This window comes from Monodon monoceros, unplaced genomic scaffold, assembly GCF_005190385.1.
Source record: "Monodon monoceros isolate NGI ecotype Baffin Bay Population unplaced genomic scaffold, NGI_Narwhal_1 Super_Scaffold_22, whole genome shotgun sequence".
Classification (NCBI taxonomy): domain Eukaryota; kingdom Metazoa; phylum Chordata; class Mammalia; order Artiodactyla; family Monodontidae; genus Monodon; species Monodon monoceros.
The window spans coordinates 3,709,636-3,734,672 of NW_021703779.1; the positions used below are offsets into that span (position 1 = coordinate 3,709,636).

At 49.5% G+C, this 25,037-nt stretch overlaps 2 protein-coding genes across 4 annotated transcripts in view; both read right to left on the bottom strand.

Annotated features, from left to right (window-relative positions):
• The window catches only part of SHROOM2 (shroom family member 2), a 135,563-nt gene extending 110,602 nt beyond the window's left edge, over positions 1 to 24,961 (bottom strand). For all 3 annotated transcript variants that reach the window (XM_029240309.1, XM_029240308.1, XM_029240307.1), the window contains exon 1: positions 24,604 to 24,961. In XM_029240309.1, the coding sequence (XP_029096142.1) occupies positions 24,604 to 24,768 (165 nt within the window). In that variant the 5' untranslated portion in view covers positions 24,769 to 24,961. The remainder of the gene's footprint in view (positions 1 to 24,603) is intronic.
• Positions 24,798 to 25,037, bottom strand: part of LOC114906403 (proline-rich protein 2-like) — a 1,546-nt gene continuing 1,306 nt past the window's right edge. The window contains exon 2 of the mRNA XM_029241199.1: positions 24,798 to 24,916. Within this exon, the coding sequence (XP_029097032.1) occupies positions 24,798 to 24,916 (119 nt within the window). The remainder of the gene's footprint in view (positions 24,917 to 25,037) is intronic.

The following is a 25,037-nucleotide window of genomic DNA, read 5'->3' on the forward strand; positions in this document are numbered from 1 at the left end:
GATATATCCCCGAGCCTCAATTTCCAGCAGCTGGAAAACGTAAAAGCATGATCTCCTCAGCTGTAACGTGTTACAAAATAACAAGCGCTTCCACAGAGCAGATGTGAGGAGTAAGCGAGAGAAAGGATATACAGCTGAGGTTCCCAAACCTGGGCTACGAACAGGAGCTCCCGGAGGGGCCTTAAACACACCCTGCTAAGCTCCCCCCACCCCCGGGTTTTCTGGTGCAGTTTTTGAAGCAGCGGGTCGGGGGCAGGGCCTGATAACTCTGCATTTCTGACAACCTCCCTAAGGAGAACGCTGCTGACTCAGAAACCCCAGAGAATGCCCGCTTCAAGCGTCTACCCCGGCACCTGGCAGGCCTGCAACTGGCAGCCAGGACCCCATAAGCACAGCTCAGCACCCAGCTCTCCTGCTGTGTTAAAATCCCTCGGCCCCAGCCTCAGCTTGCAGGCTGCGCCCCCCTCCACCCCTGCTTCCCGTGACCCCCCCCCGGCCACAAGAACCCAGCCAGAGCCTGACCCTGCTTCCCTGCCCTGGCTAAAAACATGCCTCCTCGGCTTAAGAAAACACACCTGTAAGGGTACCCGGGGGGACCTCTGGCCAGACGGACTGAATTTTCTTTCTGAGTTTTGCAGGGAGCTCTTGGTGCCTGTCTGTAAACCTACCAACACGAGTAAAAACTAAAATGTCAGGCCGTGATTCGCCACCTGGTTGCACATTCAAATCTCCCGGCCAGCTTCAGAGTCACTGACGCTGGGCCACCCCCGAGACCCCGACTTAACTGGCCCAGGGTGTGGCCAGGCAGCGACAGCTTTCAAAGCCCCTCCCTCCCCCAGGTGATTCCAATGTGCAGCCGGGGTTTCAATCCGCTGCCCCCCGCCCCCCACCCAGAAGAACTGTCAAGTCGTGCCCTTTCCCTTACGTACCCAAAACCTACAGTGACACTTCCGGGAGTCAGGGTCACTCGGGTTTTAAAACTGACCAGAGGCTTTAAGGCTCGGCATCCTTTGCCACGGTCCGTCTTACAAATGCAGTTGCGCCTTTGGACGAGATCTCCCAACTCGTGCTCATCTTGTGAAAAGTGAGAATCTATGCAGTGATTTTGTTATTGTTGTTCTTACTGCTTTTAAATGAAAGTAAAGTTACTCTTAGAAATCGAGATCTGCAACAGGTAAAATGAGAGCTATCAAAGAAAAGTCATTTGGTGTAAACTTGAGATGTTGTTGCGTTCACCTTCTATCAAGCTGTTCTGCTCGGGTCACCCGAGCCCAGCGGTGACACATACCGCGAGGTGAGCCACAAAGAGCTCAGTTTGGATGACTACAAACCTGCTTTCAAAACCCAATATGCAAAAGGAAAGTAAAAGGAAGAAAGGTGCCCTTGACTTTGACAAAGGCCGTTGCCTAACACATTCACTGAGTAGCTAAAACGTGTCAGGCGCTGGGCAGTGAAGTGGGGATGCAGATCCCAGGGGAATGCTGGGCCCACACTGCCAAGCCCTGGAGTTGCTACCTGGGCAAGCTCATGCTAAGGGGGCCATACAGCTGCAGGAGGCTACGGGTCAAGGTGGAGTCACCCGGAGAGCTTCAAACACACCCACAGGTTCTTCTTCCCGAAGGGAAGCAGCTCCTCCCTTTGCTCTCATGCAATACAGACGGTACCACGAACACAGCCTGAGCACCCAGTGACTGTCCTTAACACCCAAGTTCCTAAACAATGAGCTAGCCAGGGTGCATGTTTGACAGTGTGGATATAAACACAGGAAGAGAAGTAACCACGCATGTAAGTTTCCCTAAAATGCCAGCCCATTAATTTTCTCACTGCCAAGTGGACGATGGGAATAGAACCCCAGATTCTCACCATTTAGTGAGAACCCAAAAAGCTTTAAAAGCTAAAATTTCATGCTATCAGGAGGGTATCTGTGCAAATACTGTTTTCTTGAAGCAAAAACTAATTACACAATGAATGTGGTCTCTACTCAGAAGACAGAATCATGGGTAATTACCCCAGTCAATGAAGCAGGCTTAAAATACATTCCCTGCAATTCCTTTCATTTTGTCCAAGAGCAGTCTGGTTTTTTTCTTTAATATTGAGCTGCACAGAGAAATTTTTGAAACTTGAAGTTTCTAGATGGAGCCCTTTACAGCTATTCCAAGCACATATTATTCCATAACTTTGTATTTTGATACTGAGGGGTTATCTTTCCAAAGCTCCTGATGTAAGAACAGTGATCTTTCATTCAGGAGAAATCCTTCCTGCTTTTTTTTTTTTTTTTTTTAATAAATTTATTTATTTGTTTTCATTTTTGGCTGCACTGGGTCCTCGTCGCTGTGCGCAGGCTCCCTCCAGTTGTGGCGAACGGGGGCTACTCTTCGTCGCGGCATGCAGACTTCTCATTGGGTGGCCTCTCCCGTTGCGGAGCACGGGCTCCAGGCGCGCGGGCTTCAGCAGTTGCGGCACGTGGGCTCAGCACTTGTGGCTCACGGGCTCCAGAGCACACGCAGGGTCAGCAGCTGTGGGGCATGGGACCAGCTGCTCCGCAGCGTGTGGGATCCTCCCAGACCAGGGCTCAAACCCGTGTCCCCCTGCATTGGCAGGCAGGTTCTTAACCACTGCGCCACCAGGGAAGTCCAAAATCTTTCCTGCTTTTACTCCACCACATCTGAAAATAAGCTACTCCACTGCAAGAAGTGAAACTGCTTCATTCCTTTCAGCAGAGCATCACGAGCAGCGGAGATGCTGGCGGTCCCAGTGGGTGGCGCTCCCTTGCATCCCACCTGGGATTTCTGGGAGTGTTTGGCTTCGAGAGGCTCTCCCTACCCTGCCCAGGTTCTGAACCTTAATGCAGCGTCTGAATGGGGGAAAACAGCTACATTAACTGGCCTGGCCCAATCAAGACCCTGCCCGGTGCAAAAGGGCAGAATTCTTGTGTGCTGGGATCACAGAAGCACAGCAGGGCTACTGATCCGCTCGCAGGCATTCCAATCCCCAGAATGCTTCTCCTGCTGTCCATCACTGTTCCCTGGACTTGGAGGCTCGAAATTCTGGAACTAACAAAGGTTCTGTGCAATTACTTTTGTCCAAACGCCTCATTCCTGGGAGGCGGGGAGAATCAATGGAAGACTTCTAGGTTTTATGTATCTGAACTTAATGTGTTTCCCTTCTCTCACTAGAAATCAATGATTTTTTTAAACGATTAAACAGTTAAACTAGAACGATTTGAGGGAAAACCCAGAATGTACTAACCTCGTTCACCTAAAACCTAAATGTTGTTTCTTTATTTAAATCTGAAACATGATTTCCTGATTCCCACCAAGAACAAAACATAGCCAAAAACCAAAAATGACTTTCTCAGATCCTCCCTCTTTCTGAGAAAAGTAATACCTGATTATGTTTTCGCAGCATGTAAATTTAATGAATTGAAGGCACAACTATAAAAATACAATCTAGTGACAATTTAAATACAATATACAACGGACTCCCCTGGTGGCACAGTGGTTAAGACTCCACGCTCCCAATGCAGGGGGCCCGGGTTCAATCGTGGTCAGGGAACTAGATCCCACATGCATGCCGCAACTGAGGAGCCAGCGAGCCACAACTAAGGAGCCCGCCTGACGCAACTAAGACCCAGAGCAACCCAATAAATAAATAAATAAATATAAAAATTTAAAAAATATATACAATCTACAATTAATAACAAGAAAGGTAAGAGAACAAAGCATGGAAAAGATTTATTCAATGATAGCCATCGATTTTTATTCTACAGTGCAATCAATTTGGCAGAAGTCACATAACCAGAATGGTTACTGATGTATGCAAAATTAGGTGGTTCATTTGACGAGTTACAGTTTTGTGGGGATTCATATTATTTATATCGGGCTACAGCTTGGGGCTAAATTACAAGGGAAGTCTAGCTTTCAAAGCTACTACTGGAACTGGGTCCCCAAAGTGCAGGCTGTCAGCCCAGGGCTGTTTGATATTTACTGCACTTTTAATTTACTGCTTTTTCTGTTATGCACAGAGGTCATTTCTACACGTGGTCTGTAATCCCTTCAACTGTGAACACACATCCATGTAGAGACACTCTTCCTAACTCTTTGTAATGAAAGGGACATCTGAACTTTCCGCTATCTCCTCACTTCTAGAGCCCCTGAAATCATCATTATGACAATTAATCCTCACCAGGATATCGCTGGCTGCATGTTATTTAAAACAAGAAAAGCAAAACGACTGTCATCTTCCCTTCCAAAGAAGCCCAGCCAATACCTAGCCTTTGTTTTGTTTGTGACATCCTTATTTTGACGGATGTTTCATAAAAAGGAGGGGGCGGGGAAAAAGGACAAAAATTGAGTCAAAGTGACTCCAATAGTTGAACTAGACACCTACTTTTCAATAATTATTACACTCAAAGGGAGTTTTGTTTTCCAAGTGATTCCTTTCCTTTCGAAGCAGCTAGGACCAAGCATGGAAAACACAGCAGCAAGGCAAGCCAAGTGTCTGTCGGGAACCCTCCGGAAGGCACAGAGGCCCAGGGGAGGCGCCCCTAGCACACCTGCTCCACGTGGCCCTGGGCAAGTGTGTTGAGACCACACCTGCCCCATCACCCCAACTACACCTGGGCAAAGAGGAGGGGCCAGGGCTGCCCTGGAACACAGCTGCTCCCTCCCTGGGGCTTTCTAGAGGTGCCACCTGCACGTAGGAGCTGGGACTCCCATGGCCGTGCAGCCCCGGGCCTCCACCAAATGGGATGGGAGAGGTGACCAGCACCTGCAGCCGCCCAGCTCCTTCAGGACATCTCCAGCATCCTCCAGCCAAGCGCTAGGTGGACCCTGCTGTGCCCCGGGGTACCCCTCAGATCCCTTGCCTTCTCTCTATCGGCACCAGAGCCCGCAGCGTTCCGACTCCTGCCCACACCCCCGCACCCATCTGCCCTCTGCTGCGGAGAGATCCCCGCCATCACCTCCTGCTTAAAAACCTTCCCTGGGCTTCCCTGGTGGCACAGTGGTTGAGAGTCTGCCTACCAATGCAGGGGACACGGGTTCGAGCCCTGGTCTGGGAGGATCCCACAGGCCGCGGAGCAACTGGGCCTGTGAACCACAACTACTGAGCCTGCACGTCTGGAGCCAGTGCCCCGCAACGGGAGAGGCCGCGACAGTGAGAGGCCCGCGCACCGCAACGCAGAGTAGCCCCCGCTCGTCGCAACTAGAGAAAGCCCTCGCACAGAAACGAAGACCCAACACAGCCAAAACTAAATAAATAAATATTTAAGAAAAAAACCTTCCCTGGCTCTCAGCGCCCACCTCACCCACGGCAGCCCCCTCCCCTGCCACTAACCTGCAGGAACAGCGTGGGCCCCTCCCCCAGCCCAGGGCCTGACTCTCTCCCCAGGCTGTCTGCCTGTGGGTCCACCCAGCACCAGCAGAGGAATCCCTGTGACATGCATGGTGAGGGGTGTGGAGGGTCTACCCACAGGACAAGCCCTAGGAGGGGCCTTCCCATCAGCCTCCTCTCTGCCAGGTCTGGGCAACTCAAGGATAAGGCTGAACACCTTGACCCATTTCCTTACGAAGTAACAACTTTACTGGGCTGTAAATCCCATACCATAAAATTCACCCCTTTAAAGAGTAAATCCATATACAAAATAGATAACTAACAAGGACCTACGGTACAGCACAGTGAATCAGTTATACGTATACCTATATCTGCTCTCTTTTAGATTCTTTTCCCGTAGAGGCCATGACAGAGTATTGAGTACAGTTCCCTGTGCTGTACACCTGAAACTAACGCAACATTGTAAGTCAACTGTACTCCAATAAAAATTAATTTAAAAAAAGAGGAAATCCAGGGGGGTTTAGCATGCTCAGAGCGGTGCAGCCATGACCACTCTCTAATTCCAGCATATTTTCATCACCCCATTCCTCCCCCTGACGACTGCCCGTCAGCTCTGTCTCTGTGAGTCTGGCCTGCGCTGGACATTTATATCGAAGGAAACATACAGTGTGTGCTCCCGACCTGTTTTCATTTCAAATACCAAACACACGCATTAGGAAATGTGGTGTCCGATAGCTATTAACAGAAGGGCTGAATTTCAGTTCCAGAAACTCCCAGCTTTGGGACACACATGACGGGTTGGGAGAAAGAAATCCACCTTCTGGGACAAGGCCACCCTCACCCCAATATTCCACATCACCCTCTTCTCACTACCCCCTACCCCAAACAAGTCCCAGGTGAGGTTTCAGAAGTTCCCTGACACCTCCCCCATATCCTCTACTGGACCAAACTAGTCCCGCTTTAGAAATTGATTCTTATTTCATGGGCATAAGACCATCTTGGGGCCACTGTTAAAATTCAGATTCCTGGGCACCACCAACCCTGATTCAGTAGGCTAGCACTTGTTAATTCCGATATAAATGGCAGGTGAGTCACACCTTTCTAGAGCAGCAGTTCTCAAACTGGAGCCAGCGTCAGAATCCCCAGGAGGATTCCCGACCGAGCCCCAGTTTGGGGTTCAGTAGGTCTGCAATGAGGCCAAGACGCTGCGTTTCTAACAAGGCCCCAGGTGAGACTGATGCCGCTGGTCTGGGGGCCGCACTGTGAAAACCACCGCCTGCTGGGGCGCAACCCCCCTGGCCTTTCCACGTTGTCTATGGCTGTTCTCATGCCACAACAGCAGAAAGGAGTAGTTCGGTCCACAAAGCCAAAAACACTGACCCCGGCCGTTTGCAGAAAAAAGTCTGTTGACCTCTACTTTACAGAGGATGATCCTAGTATTAGAAATGTCATGAGTGTGTCTACGGCCAAGGTGAGACTTCCGGTACTTCATATGCATTTCAGAGAAGCGGGGGGATGGCATGTAATTTTATAAAATCCTCAGGATCTTTACACTTTAAACAATGCCCTTAAGAAAGACTTTCGGGGACTTCCCTGGTGGTCCAGTGGTTAAGACTCCATGCTCCCAATGCAGGGGGCCCGGGTTCAATCCCTGGTTGGGGAACTAAGATCCCACACGCATGCCACAACTTAAAAAAAAAAAAAAAAGATCCCGCGTGCCGCAACTAAGACCCAGCGCAGCCAAATAAATAAATATTTTTTTAAAAAAAAAGATTTTCGGGGAACTTCCCTGGTGGTCCAGTGTTTAAGACTCCATGCCCCCAATGCAGGTGGACTGGGTTCAATCCCTGGTCGGGGTACTAAGATCCCTCAAGCCATGCAGCCCAAAATAAAAAAAGAAAGATTTTTTTAAGTCACATAGAAAAAAGAGCTTTAGTGCACTCCTGTACTCAAAGGCCCCCGGCTGGAGTCACGTAGTCCTGACCACCTAATGTGATCTGCAAGCAGGCCGCCTGGGGCTTGGTTTCCCACCTGTAAACATAAACAACCCTGGTGAAGCCTCCCAGCAGGCTCATTACAGAACAAGGGTTAAAAGAAAGACTCAACAGAAAACCTGATAAACTGTACAATGTGATATCAAGATAATATCAAGACACCCCCAACCCTGGAAAGGTTAAGTCCATTCAGGGATTCCCCTGTAGTCTGGGTTCGTTAAACAACCAGAAAGGTTCGAGATGCGGAGCCTCATTTTCATTTGAAGCTGTGTTACTGGAAAGAGGAAAGAGAGCAGAAAGGAAAAGAGAGAAGCTCATTTCCCAGGGAGGGGCGATGCCTTGCTGACCTGTTATTGCCCTTGGCCACAGAGTGACCCTACTCAGTGTCTGCACCCCAGAATCCACCCCTGCAGACAGGAAAAGGCATCCCTCAACAGAAGAATGGAGGTCAGCAGGGTGCCAGGAGGAAAGGACGGTGTCCTCCTTCCAAGACGGGTCCATGGGCATCTTCCACGCACTCAAGAGACAGGCTGCAGCTTCCCTCCTCCTGAGGACGGCCCTGCTGGGTGACCAGGGTAGTGGGTGCAGTCCCCCCTTTTGGCAAATCTCTACCTTCATCTGCAATACAGGAGAAATATGGGTGTCCACTTTCTAGGGCTGTTTGGAGGTGCTCTACACTCCTGCACAAAAGCAGGAAGCAGCAGGCAAAAGCAAGGCCTCAGAAAGTCAGTTGCCATCCTACAGACGAAGATGATGCCGGGTACCAGCACACACTCTGGAGTATTCCAGGGGCCAAGGTGAGACGCTGACCGCGTGTGTCAGAGCAGGGGTCCACATCCCCTCTGTTGTCGTTAAGACAGAAGTCCCATGAGTTTTGAAAAGTGTTCTTTTTAAGATTTTAAAAGATTTTAAGGTTTCCAAATGGTCAGTTTCAATTGTGCTTAAACAGCCTCGAAGCCAGCATGACCAATTCTATTCTTTTGATTTATGAGAGGTGTGACCCACCCCCGCCCCCGCCGACCGTGCCCAGGGAATCGCAGGTACCACGCCTGGCCGTGTGGATGGCAAGCTCAAAATGCAAGGAAAACACCCAAGAGAAGTGAAACATACATCCACACACAGACAACTATGTGAATGTGCGACTCTCCACAGGACCATTATTCATAAAAGCAAAAATGGTGGAAACAACCAGATGTCGATCAACTGACAAATGATAAACAAAATGTGCTCTATCCATAAAGTGCAATATTATTCAGCCATAAAAAGGAATGAAGTCCTGACACACGCTAACACGGATGAGCCTCGAAAACGTGATGCTGAGTGAAAGAAGCCAACACAAAAGGCCACGCATTGTGTGGTTCTATTTAGATGAAATGTCCAGAAGACGCAAACCCATAGAGACAGACAGCAGACCGGTTGTTGCCAGGGGCTGGGGGCAGCAGGAACGGGGAGGCACTGCTCATGGGCACAGGGTTTCTTTTGTAGGTGATGAAAATTTCTGGAATTAGAGCGATGGCTGCACAACCGAGAATACTAAACCCCACCAAACTGTACATTTTTTTAAAAGGATGAATCTTATGCTACGTGAGTTATATCTCAATTAAAAAAAAATTTTTTTAGGGCTTCCCTGGTGGCGCAGTGGTTAAGAGTCCACCTGCCAATGCAGGGGACACGGGTTCGTGGCCCGGTCCGGGAAGATCCCGCATGCCGCGGAGCGGATGGGCCCGTGAGCCATGGCCGCTGAGCCTGCGCGTCCGGAGCCTGTGCTCCGCAATGGGAGAGGCCACAACAGTGAGAGGCCCGCGTACCCACTCCAAAAAAAAAAAAAACTTTAAACTCAAGGGAAAAAACATTCCGGCAGGCCTGCCCTGCACGCTCTCCAGGCCCCCAGGGAATGGAACGGGCTTCCTCAACACTGTGCATGCACCCTTAGTCCAAGTGGGTGCAGAGCTGGGAGACATGCGCAAAGATCCAGAGGTCAGAATGCTCTCGGGGCTGCAAGGATGGCAAGGAAGCCAGGCCGTGGTCTCTATGTGGATCCACGGGACAAGCGCCCTATGGTGCCAGGCCCGGGCTGGTTCTGGCCGACAGCGCGGGGCCACAGGTGCTCGGGGCGGGCCCGGCCCCCAGGCTGGTCACAGGTCGGGTTCTCTGCGTCCTCCACACTCCCTGGGCCACCCCCTCCTGCACCTGCCCATGACACTGAAGTCTGGTTAACAAGGGACCTCGGAGGCAGTAAAGACAGCAGAAATGCAGCCCAGGAGAGCAGGCGAGGGAGACTCAGGACAGCCCACGGACCCTCTCCCCTTCTCGCCGCTGCGGGGGATTCTGGCAGTGCTTCCTTCACACGTGTGCGCGTGCCTGCCTTTCCAGGATAAAGCAGGACCAGGCGACAGCAATGTGCAAGACAAGCCGCTGTGGTGAGGCCGGGGCACTGTCTTTACAGGGCAGACTCCTCCAGTCCCGCACTCTGCTTTTCCTTCCACTGCCTGTCACACACCGCAAGTCATCCCCTGCCTCTGGGAGGCCTGGGAAGCGTCATTCTGTAATGGCGTCACAACATGCACGGCCTCGTTCTTTAGAAACACCTAAGGTTCCTTCCTCAGTCAAGGCAGGAGGGAGGACTGCAGAAGACGAGGCTGGAAATGGGCAGGAGCTGAAAGGTAAAGAACCTTCTGCACCAGCTAAGGTGCAACACGAGGAGTTTACCTTTCCAGCAAGAGCCTGAGAAGCCCCGCCGGGCTCTGGCACGTGCACGGCTGGGGGTCTAGAGGAGGCTGGCGCACAGAGAGTCCAGAGGTGGTGACAGTACAAGACCGGTTCCGTGACTGCCCCGAGAGGCGATAACGGAGGCCGGGACACCGGGGGTGAAAGAGAAGGTACAAATACGAGACACTGAGGCTCCAGGGACTGGGTGATCGGTTGGCCACGGAAGGTCAAGGAGAGACAAGCATCAAGGATGACTCCTGCATTTGGGGATAAACCTGTCGGCAAGCCCGGAAGTGCAGGAGAATTAAGGTAAAGGAAGGTGCAAGATCTGCGTCTGCAACACGCTGAGTTGGAGCAGCCTGGGCGGTACCCAGGGGGCTCTCCCAGATTCTGGGCCTGCAGTGGAGACCTGAGCACTGTCTGCCTGCCTCAAGGAAGCGCACGAGACTGCCTAGACAAGAGAGGAGAGAGAAAGGAGGGGCCTCCAGCAGAAACCAACACCGCCGCGCACAGCCAACAGGAAGAGCCAGTAGAGGCCACTTTCACAAGGGTCAAAAGAAAGAGAAAGCGTTTCTGCGTGAATGAGACATCTCTTTCAGATCGGCAATAACACCACAGGTAATTTGAGAATTACACTCTGTAAAAGCAAACCTAGTCCCTGCCAGGGAGCACGAGAAGGAGTGTCCTCGATCAGCAGCAGACAATGTAAATTTACCTTTGGGGGTAAAATTGCACAAGTACATGCAGTGGTGTGAGGTTCTAATAATTTTTCTCCAAAATGCCAGCCCCTGAAAGTGGAGAGGAAGAGGGGAAACAGTAGCCCCACCCCAGCTCGTAACCCGTAGAGGCATCCACTCTGGACGATTTCATCCACTCTGTGGTGAGATCAACACAAAATAAATATGACTCGAGCAGCAGCAGGCCTGTCTTTTCAAGTCCAGATGTTCCTTTCCAAACTTTCATTCAAGATTCAGGGCATCTTGGGCTTCCCTGGTGGCCCAGCGGTTGAGAGTCCGCCTGCCGATGCAGGGGATGCGGGTTCGTGCCCCGGTCTGGGAGGATCCCACATGCCTCGGAGCAGCTGGGTCCGTGAGCCATGGCCGCTGAGCCTGCGCGTCTGGAGCCTGTGCTCCGCAATGGGAGAGGCCACAGCAGTGAGAGGCCCACGTACCGCAAAAGAAAAAAAAAAAAAAGATTCAGGGCATCTAAACACTAATGAAAATTAAAAGAAAAGCTGCACCTGCCAAAAGAAAGCACACAGTTGTTTTAAAGACCAACATATTTGATCAATACGAAGTACTCAGTTTTCCAGAAGTTAGGGTTTTCTTTTTTATATGCTTGTCTACAAAAAGCTAAATGATAAAACTCAATATATACCATAGAAACAAAACATATCATTTTTAAAATTCCAAGTGGCATACACAAAACTCAGCTTCATTTAAGCTAGCATGTGATTCCAAAGATGGTCGACAACGTAATTCTTAAGAGAATTACGTTCAAGCAACTCGTAATTAGATCTGCACAGTACCAAGCAAAGAATTCCACAGACGGGGAAAAAACATTCAGTAAGATTATTAAATGTTTTGGGTTGTTGATTATCTTTTCCGTTAGTTTCAATTTTTTGAAGATGGTTTGAATCTTTCTGCAACAAGAAAAAAACAGTACTGCTATGCTTACAAATTGACAAGCACATGTACAGTTAGCACAGATAAGTATCACTGTGTTTACAGATTTACAAACATGGCACAATTCACACAGACAGAATCAGAATTTTATCAGCAGCAGTATTTCATCAGCTTCAGCATTTCCAAGTCACAAGCAAAGACTCCCTTCACCTCCTTTGAAAGTCATGGAGGGCCACCGGGGTTCCCCCCACCCACCTTCCCAGGCTTTCGGTAAGCATTTCAACACCTGGAACAGAAGAGGCTCTCCTTCCCCACCCTTCTCGGCATCCCCAGCCCCCTAACCCTCAGATCCCCACACGAATGCCACCTTCCTCCGGGGACCAACTTTACTTTGCACTCGCCTTTATCTACCTTTCCTTGATGGTCTACCTCATGTATCTCTGTATTCCATTCCCTAGGGAAAAGAAGAGCCTGCCATACAAGATCATAATTGATTAATCTGATAGAGGCAGCCCGGTTAATGAGGATTTAATGTAACCCACCCAGGCAATACCCTCTGCACTTGAACCAAAGTGGTAAGTAAAGCACAATTCAACCAGGAGAAAGGTGCATGCCCTGACATCATACCGGCAGCCGGGCAGCCACCCTCCTCTCCTGTGGTCAGCCCTCCCAGGGGGCTAAGGAGCTGGACTGGGGAGCCTCCCCGCCTCTGCCCCACCTCTCCATAGCTCCCAGGCAATCGTCTGCAGGGAGGGGAAGGCAAAGCAACACGGGGTGAAAATTAAATTACCAGCTGAGGGAAAAGCTACGGTGGAAAGAAGCGGAACTTCTGAGCACGCAGGTCTCATTTTACTTAATAAGTGTGCAGGGAATAAGCTACATGCTAATTGGACACCCACAGTGATTCCTCCTACAAAGTAAATAATCATTCCCTCTGTATGGGTATAAATTAAACATTATATATTCAGTCTCTTAAAGCTAGCGGTATTCATTAAAAGGAAAACTTTTGAAAACACACTTATGGTTACCAAGGGGGGTAATGGGGGGAAGGGATAAATTGGGAGACTGGGATTGACGTATGCACACCACTACATATAAAATAGATAACTAATAAGGATATACTGTACAGCACAGGGAACTCTTCTCAGTACTCTGTAATGACCTATATGGGAAAAGAATCTAAAAAAGAGTGGATGTATGTATATTATAACTGACTCACTTTGCTATACACCTGAAACTATACTATAAACTATTTACAACACTGTAAATCGACTATACGCCAATAAAAATTTAAAACAAACAGAACAAAAAAACAACAACAAAAAAGAAAATTCCTGATTTCTCTCCAGATTTCGTTTGTTAGAATGGTCTAACTCTTGTAGTGAGTAATCAAAGAAACGTGTAATGGCCCAAATACAACAGAGGCTTATTTCTTGCTCATATACTGGTACTACTGGGAGGGTAACCAGGCTATGGTCAGCTAGCTTCCTCCTCAGGCATTCAGGGACCCGTGCTGATGACGCTCTGCCCCAGGACCATCTTCATTCCAGACAACCAGAAGAGGAAAGCACGACAGGCGCTAAATGGCCTGCATCACTTCTACTTGCTTCTCATTGGGTAGAACTATGGCCTCATAGCTACAAGGGAATCTGGGAAGTGTAGTCCAGCAGCATGTGCAGAACGAAAAGGAGACACAGGCTCCAGTAAACAGATAGCATCTCTACCAAGCCCGTGGGTCTGACTCCATGCCCTGAAAGATTTTCTACTGCCAGAAAGCAAAGCGGTGAAGAAATGGAGTTTGTTGCCATGGGATATTTAACCTTCATCTTTCCTACTATTTTCACTTCCCAAACCACTTTTAAAATCCAATTCTTCTGAATATCACATTGATCTGAAAGAGCTACCTTTCATTCATATTATAAAAAAGAAAAATCAGTATTATTCAAAAACACTTTAGGGACTTCCCTGGTGGTCCAGTGGTTAAGACTCCACGCTCCCAATGCGGGGGCCCAGGTTCGATCCCTGGTTGGGGATCCCACATGCCTGCTGCAACTAAAAGTCCACATGCCGCAACTGGGAGTACGCATGCTGCAACTAAAGAGCCTGCATGCTGCAACTAAACATCCCGCACGCCACAACTAAGACCCGGTACAGCCTGCATGAATGAATGAATGAATGAATGAATGAATGAATGAATGAACAAATAAATAAATGAATGAATAAATGAATGAATAAATAAATAAATAAATGCATAAATAAATGCATAAATGCATAAATATATATATATATATATATATATATTTTTTTTTCTTGCGGTACACGGGCCTCTCACTGCTGTGGCCTCTCCAGCTGCGGAGCACAGGCTCCGGACGCACAGGCCCAGCGGCCATGGCTCATGGGCCCAGCTGCTCTGCGACATGTGGGATCCTCCCGGAATGGGGCATGAACCCGTATCCCCTGCATCGGCAGGCGGACTCTCAACCACTGCGCCACCAGGGAAGCCCCAATAAATATATTTTTTAAAAACCAGTTTTTGGTGGAAAGGAGGAAATAATCACTTCCAGTGGGCTGTAAATAGCACAACTAATGTACTGGTGCTTGGCATAAGATGTGTATTTGAATTAAATGCTTTTCTACAAATCCAATGCTAAACAGTCAGAATAAGTACCAAAATCTCTAGGAGACACATTAAAATGTTGCCATACAATATCCAGCTTAAAGTCTTTCCATAATAAATTGGCAATTTCATACATTAACATTACTTTTTTAAGAAATTTTCTTCACATTACTTTTTATAGTTTTCCAAATTCTTAGTGAAGCAGGATGAAGTAGGGGAAAGGGGGGAAGGGGGAGGAGAGATGGAATTTAAATCTACTAGAACTAGGGCTTCCCTGGTGGCACAGTGGTTAAGAATCCACCTGCCAATGCAGGGGACACGGGTTCGAGCCCTGGTCCGGGAAGATCCCACATGCCGCAGAGCAACTAAGCCCGTATGCCACAACTACTGAGCCTGCGCTCTATAGGCCGTGAGACACAACTACTGAGCCCACGAGCCACAACTACTTAAGCCCACGTGCCTAGAGCCTGTGCTCCGCGACAAGAGAAGCCCCCGTGATGAGAAGCCCGTGCACCGCAATGAAGAGTAGCCCCCGCTCTTCGCAACTAGAGAAAGCCCACACACAGCAACAAAGACCCAATGCAGCCAAAAATAAATAAATAAAAATTTTAAAATGTAAAAAAAAAAAAAAATCTACTAGAGCTAGCTTTCCATACTGACTCATTTCACCCCTGTGTCAATATAGTGAAATGGGAATGATTCCAGTTTGACAGCCTGAAGGATTAAGGGTGAGTAAAGGTTAAGGACAGAGTGCATGATTCAGCTACATATGCAAGACATTCTCTCCAAACTGGAACCACTGTGGCCACAGCAGGAGGCAGAGATGACCACTCTCACGTCGCCAAGCAAAGCAGGGCTCCTCCAAACTGGCAAACCTCGCACCAACGTTCAAATCTGCCCTACACCAGAAACTTACGTTCAGTAGAGGAAAACATTACTATCTGAAGGGATGTGACCAGCGCAAAAGAAACAAGCGAAGCTATGGCCTTAAAGGAGTCCCCAGGGAAGCAGCGTGGCTAGGTCATACACCCACGTGCACCAGCCTCCAAAAAGCATTGTGGTCACCCACTCTTACATACCTGCAGACGGCAAGGACGAACTGAGCCCCCAACAGAAGGCAAACAAACACACAAGAAGCAGCGGAGCTCAGAAACGGAATCTACACAGCAAGAAGACATTTTGTAAAACCAGTTAATATTCTCAAAGATATGAAAGAAGAACCACGAAACAAGATCAGTATGGTATCAAAAAGGAACATTGGAGAACAACACTAACAAAACAAACAGACAAACAAAAAAACAACAACTCTGGAAATTAAAAAAACCCAAAAGCACACATTTAAAACTCAATGGAAGGGTTGGAAGATAAGACTGTACAAAATCTCCGGAGAAGAACAAAAATACAGAGAAAAGAAAAATACGACAGAAAAAATTAGAGTTAGTCCAAAGGACTAAGAAACAGAAAGCTCTGGGGCCTTCTTGGTGGTGCAGTGGTTAAGAATCCGTCTGCCAACGCAGGGGACACGGGTTCCAGCCCTCGTCCGGGAAGATCCCACATGCCGCAGAGCGACTAAGTCCGTGCGCCACAACTACTGAGCCTGCGCTCTACAGCCCGCGAGCCACAACTACTGAGCCCGCGTGCCACAGCTACTGAAGGCCGCGCGCCTAGAGCCCGTGCTCCGCAGCAAGATAAGCCACGTTAATGAGAAGCCTGCGCACCAAAACGAAGAGTAGCCCCCGCTCGCCGCAACCAGAGAAAGCCCACGTGCAGCAACGAAGACCCAACGCAGCCAAAAATAACAATAAATTAATTAAATTTAAAAAAGAAAAGAAACAGAAAGCTCTGTCGTCTCCCCAACAATACTGTACACCTGCAGAGGTTAGAACACCACCGGCAAAGAAAGTGCCTAGGGAAAACCGTCTCCAACTCAGACTTGCACACCCAACAGTCCATTTACTGTCAAGGTAAAATAATGACATTCTCAGATAGAGAAGGTCTCAAAAGACGACCCACTGCGTGTCTGAATATAGTAAAAGATTTTTTGCAACTGGGGAAGATGCGGCGGCTGAATCAACGATATGCACATCGAAAATTAGGCAAAGAAACAAAGCGTATCCTTACATTTGGTGGTTATGAAAACTTGTGCAGGGGAAATAATCATAGTTTGCACCACCAGGCTCAGCAAGTGTTGGCACTGGCATTCAAAATAACACACACACCAAATACTGCTAACCAAGTGGTTCTCAAAGGGGGCAATTTATTTTTTTGCAAATGCTATAACATTTTATTCTGTCAATTATGAGATGAAAAACAAATTTTAAAAATAAATTGTGTCTTTAAATAACTTTTTCTACATATTAGCAGGATGCTTTAGCATTTTTTTTTTTTTTTGTATTCATATTAGTTTTTCTTTTCTAACATCCTCATTGGAGTACAATTGCTCCACAATGGTGTGTCGGCCCCTGCTGTACAACAAAGCGAGTCAGCCACCCGCATACATACATCCCCACGTCTCCTCCCTCTTTTGTCTCCCTCCCTCCCACCCTCCCTATCCCACCCCTCCAGGTGGTCACAAAGCACCGAGCTGATCTCCCCGTGCCACGCGGCCGCCCCCCACCAGCCATCTTCCCCACCCATTAATCTGTCGATGGACAGCCAGGATGCCCCCAGGTCCTGGCCCCTGCAAAGAGCGCCGCAATGAACACCGTGGCACATGACTCTCCCCCGAACCATGGTCTTCTCAGCGCACAGGGTTTTGTCTTTTTTTAATTTTATTTTTTTTATTGAAGTAGAGTTGATTTACAATGTGCGCCAATCTCTGCTGTACAGCAAAGTGACCCAGTTCTACACAGAGACATTCTTTTTTTCAAATATTCTTTTCCATTATTGCTTGCCACAGGATACTGAATACAGTTCCCTGTGCTCTACAGTAGGACCCTGTTGTTTATCCATCCTACATATAATAGTTTACATCTGCTCATCCCAAACTCCCAGTTCAAAGGGGGCGATTTTTGTCCCCCAGTGGACATCTGGCAACGTCTGGGGACGTTTCTGACCATCTCAGCTACAGGAGACAGAGGAATCTGTACTGGCTTCTCGGGGGTGGAGGCCAGGGATGCTGCTCCCACAGGGCACAGGACGGCCCCCCACGACAAAGAACTATGTGGCCCCAAACGTCAGTGATGCTAAGGTTGAAAAAACCCTCTTCTAACCAAAATTATGATGTAGTTACATTGGAGTAAGGGGGCCCAAGGTATGTGTCTGGGTAGCTGGTGTGGAATAAAAGACTACATCCCAAGCTCCCATAGTGGGAAGTCAACAGTTATCCTGAAACGGAACAATGAAAGTAGCAGCCGTATAGAATATAGGCAAATGCCCAAAGAAATCAGCTAAAAAGTTTCAATAGCTTCTCTAGGGAAGAGGAAATGACAGTGGGGAACTGCTGGTATGATAACAAGCCCTGCAGAACTATTTGATTATTTCAAGCCTGCAAGAGCCACTTTGATAAAAATAAAAACAAATCTCAAAAAGATACACTAAAAAAAAAAAAAAAAGATACACTAACATTTTGTGTCTTTCCTCCCTTGAATAAGTAAAATGTTGCCTTTAGAGCCCACACAATCTACCCTGCCTGGGTTCTTGTTGACCTTCACAATTTGCCTTTGATCTGAAAGTCTTAGTCACCTTTGGCCAAAAGAAAGACAATCCCAACCCTTCCCAGGCCACGTAGAGCACTGTTCTTCCAGACCCATCCCACAGAGGCGGCAGGCGTTACCTCCAACTTCATACCCAGGAGATTTCAGAAAGACAGCCCAGGTTAAAAAAAAAAAAGTCACCTCTGCACTGCAATTCAGAATATCCTGGCTTTTCAGAACAACCTTACTTGTTCGAACCTAAAATAAAGTTAGTCAACTTATTTTTTAACCATATCCTACCGTCGTCCTTCCACTAAGATATGTTCCCCCAAAGAGAGGCCTTAACATTCGCACTGGTCAGGGAAACAGGCTCCACCTACCACAGGGCCATGCAAATATCAAATCCAGCAAGGTAACAGGAAAACAATTCTTCCAGAATACACCCTCCCTCTGTTGAGCACTGGCAAGGTTTTAAAAAGACCAAAAGAGCAATATGCAACCCCGAGGGCTTTCAAAACCCTTCGTGTGGGTGGAAATTGCAGCTTGGAAGAGTGCGGCTTGCATAATTTCTCATCAAAGGATGGCCCCATGCCTGACTGCAGTGCATGAAAAGTAAAAGAGGTAAGACTGAATAAAAAGTCTGTTCAGCCTTTAAGTCCTTAAATTATCTCGTTGACTGTTTACACTGCGCCCAGTGTACAAGAAGAAAAGCTCCCCAGAGCCCCGAAGAAATCCTCAAATCCAGGTTCATTTGCATGCTGACACAAAGCAACTTCGGCAAGAGGACAGCTCCAAAATGCCTTCCAAGTAGAAAAGCCAGCCCTTTGCGAGCTGGGAGCCCAGTTTCTTTGGCCGAGAAATGGAAAGGTGAATTAAGAAATCCCAGATAGTTAGGACAAGGTGAAAACGGCTGTTTTTATGAGCCTTGCGCTCTCATTCTCTTCTACATTTAGCTCTCGGGCAAACTTGTTTTCTTTTTTTCAAAAGATGAATGTTAGGACATGTTACGAAGCACTCATAACTGAACCAGGAAGGGCAAAATCCATCACGATGCAGAAGTGTGATGGACAGCTTACGTTTATAGCTTTTCACACTGTGGAAGCTTCTGGATTTATAGATGTGAGTCCTGCTGAATTAATTTCTACGAGAGGAGGAACCCGCCCACCCACTGCACCTCAAAGCTCCAGCACCAGAGCTCGGGATGGGACTTGGGTCTCTCTGCCAGACTTCCCACCCCTGCACCCAAAACACCTCAGGAGGACCAGGGGTAAGAACTAACAGGACCCAGCTAGGCACAGGCTGGGACAGGGGAATAAAGATATATCTGCATGCCAGCTAGCAAGGCAGGTCTTGCCTTTCCACCAACTGGAAAGGGGTTTCAGCACAGGAAAGAAAACTCACCCTTTTTTTTTTTTTTTTTAACCGTACTATTAATTTTTAAATACAAATGAGTCTCTGGCATTACACTCCTCTGAACAAACAGCAAACTGCAGCTGGCCTCCAAGAGGCTGGGATCTCACAGGGCCCAGGCGTTGCCTCAGCCGTAACAGTACCCACAGCACCTGGGTCTGCCGAGGAGGGGCGCCCAGCGCTCGCCCACCCACCATTTATTTCTATGGAGCCCTGGGAAAGCGGCAGCGCTCCTTAGACGGGTGCTGACGTGGGACTGTGCTTCGACACCGACATCGAGCAAAACCCAGAGAGGCTGAGATCCATCGGTTCCCGATACACAGCTGAATTCAACACACACACACACCCCCACCCTTTTTCACAGCTTTGAGTGGTAACTGATAAAGAACTTGGCTCTTGGGGGCAAATATAAGGACAACCAGACAACAACTTGTCCTGACCAGGGTTGCCAGGTCACCAACGACCGTGACTCAGCACAGCCCATGAAACGGAGCCCCTTTCAGACCACCGCAGAAGGGACCTCCCACCCCCAACCGACAGCTAGTCTCTGCCCCAAGCCTCCGCCATCCGGAGCTCTAGGAGCTCTAACGGCTGACACAGGACATGTGCCACCTGGGTGTGTGGGCCAACCCCCCCCCCCCCAGAAATGTGCCCTGCTTCCCCTCCACCTCGCCTTCAGCGTGCAGACCAAGAAGGACGTTTAAGGACGCGGCCTGGCATCCAGCGAACGCCGCACGGTCCAAAGGCTCCCGAGAGGGTGCGTCAGGCTGGGCACCCCAAGCCCCAGCTCCCCCGCACCACCCCCCAGGACGGCTCTGGTCCCCAAAGGCAACCTGAAAATCAACGGGTTCCCAAAGGAGCCGCCCGTGGGACCAGGCCAGGCCCAAATTACTGTCCTCTTTGGAGCTCCTGGCTAAGGCTCTCTCGCATTCTTGGCAGGAAGGGGCGGGGAGGGCTAAGAAACGGTGAAAAGGAGGGCCAGGGGCTTCACTCCTTCCCCGGTTCACAAACATTCCTGAGGCCGAAGGGGGCCTGCTGACACCCAGCTGGCCCACTTAAGGTTTCCTAACGAATCCCCAAGGGCCCTTCTGGAGTTCTAGCCCCTCCAGTGACACGTTAGAAAGCAGGCCCTAGCTACCCCCACGGAACTTTTACACTTGCTAAGCTGATGGGGAAAGAAGGTGCCACGCAGACAGCAGGACCACGTACAACATCGCACCTACTTACACAGGTCCTGAGAGGTCCCGCATCAAAGCACAGTCTCGGAAACACTAACAAGTCAAAGTCTTTGGAGTTTCTTAAGGCACGGACATTATTTCTGCTCCTCTCCGACAGCAGTATGAAAAACTGGGGCTCTGTGTCTCTTCCAGCCCTGGTAATACATCAAGCTACAAGTCAGTGTCAACGTAACGAATGGTTACAAATCTGGTTGCCACCTTGCTGGGGGACTTCAAGTGTGCACTTTGAATTCCAGGAATGCCACTCCCGGGAAGTCAGTATCCCTTTAACTTCAAACCCGACCCAGAGAAAAGGCAGTCCTCACCGAGCAGCCCCGCTGAATGCCCATGAAACACAGCACTCCGGAGTTCCTGCTTCCATTTCCTTTTTCCAGATACAAAAATGCAGGTGAAGCAAGTATTTGTTTGAGTTTTACTATGTAAATAAAGCCTATTACCAGGGCCAGCGAGCGCTTAGGAAGAAAACAGCCTTCCCCGCCAAAGCTGACTATGCCAGGGGCCTCTGAGTATCTTCAGAAAGAAGAATTAAGCACACGCGTTCAAAGCTAAAATCCTTTCAAAGCAAAAGTGATGTACAGTTACTCTAGCGAGGGTGATCTGTGCCCGGGAGACATCTGGCAACGTGTGCACTTTTCTGGTTGTCACACTTGGGGGGTGGTGCCAGTGGGCAAAGGCCAGGGCTGCTGCTGGACACCCTACAATGCATAGGACAGTGCTCCCGCCCCCAGCAAAGAAACATCCAGGCCAGAACATCGGTAGTGCCAAGGTTGAAAAACCCTCATAGGATGTGACAAAGTTACTGAATATGGCATTGCAAGGGATTCCAGACAAGAGCAGATGGCACCAAGTGAAGAGAAAGCAGAGACATGCAGGGTCAAGATCTGGTCCTGAGGACCCTTCTCAAGATTTGCCAGGTTTCCGACCTCAGGGCACACCACTGAACCCTCCTTGGCCTTAGCTGTTTCATCTACAAAATGGGCTAATGAAACTCCATCAAGGGGCTTCCCTGGTGGCGCAGTGGTTAAGAATCCTCCTGCCAACGCAGGGGACACGGGTTCGAGCCTTCATCCGGGAAGATCCCACACGCTGCGGAGCAACTAAGCCTGTGCGCCGCAACTACTGAGCCTGCGCTCTAGAGTCCGCGAGCCACAACTACTGAGCCCACGAGCCACGACTACTGAAGCCCACGCGCCTAGAGCCCATGCTCCGCAACAAGAGAAGCCACTGCAATGAGAAGCCCGCGCACCGCAATGAAGAGTAGCCCCCCCCCCTCGCCGCAACTAGAGAAAGCCCGTGGGCAGCAACGAACACCCAACACAGCCAAAAATAAATGAATAAATAGGTAAAATAAAAAACTCCATCAGGAGATCAGGGATTGAACCAGCCTTGTTCTTGGCATCAGTTCCAGTTCTAAGATGTACACTCCTATGAGGCTTTCAACTGAGACACTCATCGTCATAAACAGAGTGCATCCTCTTACACTGGACCAAGCTTCCTCCAAGTCAGATTCTGTTAGAAATGAGCTGTACAATATCCCAGGGCTCTAATATGTAACAATTTAATTACAAGGTTTTTTAAATGCAAAAAAAAAAAAAGCCATTAGAAGGTCTATTATTTAATGAGCCCTAAAGATTTTTTAGTAGGTACTGGGAAAGGAAGATTCAAAGCTTGGATTAATCTAAATTCTGGAGGTGGAACAAATTTCCCCAGTCTCCATCACAACAGTCTATTTCCATTTTTTAAGTGATTATAATGGACACGCTTTCCTTTATCCTTCTCTAATAATGTGACAATTACCAGCTGTTGGATTGTAAACATGCATCAGTGATGACTTAATGCAGGAGAAAAGACAAATAGGTGAAATACTGCAAATACCATGCAATACAATGTGTGGTTAAGGGATATATACATGTATGTGCGAGCACACGTGTGTGGCATGTGTGAGCACACGTGCGCGCGCGTGTGAGGACACGTGTGTGCACGTGCACACAAGTGTGCGTGGAAATTTGTCACAGATGTCCCAAACTGTCCTGGATCCCCTCCATCCTAAGAAAAGAAACCACATATCTCCAGTCACACTAAAGCACCTGTAAGAACCAAGCAGCAGTTCAAGGGAGGGACATATGAGCATCTCAGATAAGACTCATCAACAGTTTTATTTCTGCAAAATCCTGAAGCACGATCTGGAAAGGCAGGGCGTGTACACCGCTACCAGCCTAGCCCTACCTACCCACACACCTTAGCAACTACCGTGACAGCCAACCCAGGGGCCCAATCAGGAGCAGACTGCCTGCCGCCTGTGCCCTGATTAGGCCCTGGTGTGTGTCCATGGGTTTTACTGCCCACCTCCTTCCGTTTCTAGAACAGGGTCCTCTTGCACAAGCAGAGGAGAAACCACTAAGAATGCGTGGGGTTTTTTAGAACTTGAGGTACAGAGAAAGGAGGAGGTCCCCTTCTCCGGCTTCCGGTCAAACAACTGAATTTTAGAGTTTAAGTCCAGCTTTCTTACACTGCATAAGCCCAAAAAGCAAGATGTCATCTTAAATAATGTTTTACGACTTACTCCATCTGCTGTAAAGACAGGTCCGAGGAAGACAGGTTGAATCGCGCGCACGCGTGCGCATATGCTTTTTTAAAAGAATCTCTAGAAACGATAAAAGTCTGAGTAATTTACCTGATATCTTTTTAACTTTTACCATCAGAAATGCCCGGTAAAACTTTTATTATTGAAAAGGCACGGGCTACTGTGCCTTAATACACGCATATGCAGGAAATGCCTGTCCTGCACGAGGTGTGCACTCTACGGCTACTCCACCACACACATTTTTCCAAAGAATCCAATTCATTAATGGGTTTGCACATGGGTGAAACTTATAACAACAATGACAGCCTCTTTCCCCGGTTCCACATAAATTCAGTGCACGTCTCCCCTCAAAGTCTCTAGTTTTATAAACATAAAAATGAGAGAAAATGAAGATCAGAAGTTGAGTGTCTCATTTACTATCTGGACAACAAAGCCACACCGCCTCCCAAATTCAATCCGGTGGGGTGGGTTAGGAGTCACTTTAGTTCTTCCTGCTGTGGTGAAGCAAGAAAGCAGAGGAAACCAGTAAGTCACCTTCAAACGCTTCTAGAAGCCAAGAATTTTTGCATTTTAAAGGGAACTTTGTCCCCGGGAATGGCGCGGCCCAGACCTTCCCAGAGAAACTGACCAACAGACACTTTTAACCAGAAGAAAACAGGACGACTGGTTTGCTGTCTGTGTGCTTTTTACAGGTTTATACGGGTTCGGCTGGTAAGTTTCAAGATGGTTTTCTGTTTCGAGACAAGAGAATTCAAAGTTACCCCTACACACACACACACACACACACACACACACACACACACACATATTAGGAACTTATTTTGGGGGCTCAAATCCCACTTTCACAAAGGACGATGAAAAGTTTCAATTTGTTTTTGCAGGTATCCAGAGCGCCGTGGGTCTAGGGCTGGAAGCGAAAGCCAATAAATATTGATGGGCTTCTGCGAATCGAGAAGCTCGGCTGGCGGCAGCTGCTAGTGTGGGCTTCCTAGCGATAACGGGTGCAGGTCCAAGGGGTGCAGAAACAAATACCTAGACAGGCAAACACAGGTGGGGACGTCTCTGTCCACCCCCGGCACGTGGGAATGTCCCTCCCCGACCTCTGGGTAGGCCCACAGGTGCAGGCCGGCGCAGGCGAAGCCGGGAGTGACAGGGGACCCTGCCAGGCCCTTCCCAGGAGGGGGAGGGGAGGGGACCCGGAACAGGAGCCATTGAAACTGCGCGGCGCTGGGAGCCAGCAGGACCGGGAAACAACGCAGACGGACCAAGGTGGCGCCCGGACCACACACCTATGCGAGTCCTACTACCCACGTCCTCGCAGGTGACCCGGGCGGACGCGCGTCCCGGGCCCGGGGGCGCGAACCGGACACCCCCTCCAGCGCTCCTACCCCCCGACGAGTCCCTCGGCCCCAGGCCACCTCCCGGCTGTCACCGTGCGTGTCCCGCGCCCTCCGTACCTTCGTGATAACCAGCGGCTCGCCGTGCTCGCGGCCGCCCTTCAGGGTGAAGCCCCAAGGGGCGCCGCCGCTCAGCTGCACCTCCACCAGGCGCCCGCCATCGGCCGCCCGCGCCTCGGCCTCTGCCAGGCGCTCTGGCCGCACACGGGGCTCTGCGCCCTCCATGGCGCGGGGCTCGGAGGCGGCCCGGCCGCTCAGGCCCCCAGGGCCGCCCGACCTGCGCCCATGCACTCGGGGGAGCCCCGGCCGGCCGAGGGCGAGGGAGGCTCCCGGCGCCCCGCCGCCGCCGGCCACTGGCAAACTTGCGCTGTAACTTGGGAGGAAAGTACCGGCCCCGGACAGAGAGGGAGCCGGGAGAACGCGCAGCTCGGCGCGGCGCGGCGCGGCGCGGCGCGCGGGGGAGGGCGGGCCCCGGAGGGGGCGGGCCCGCGGGG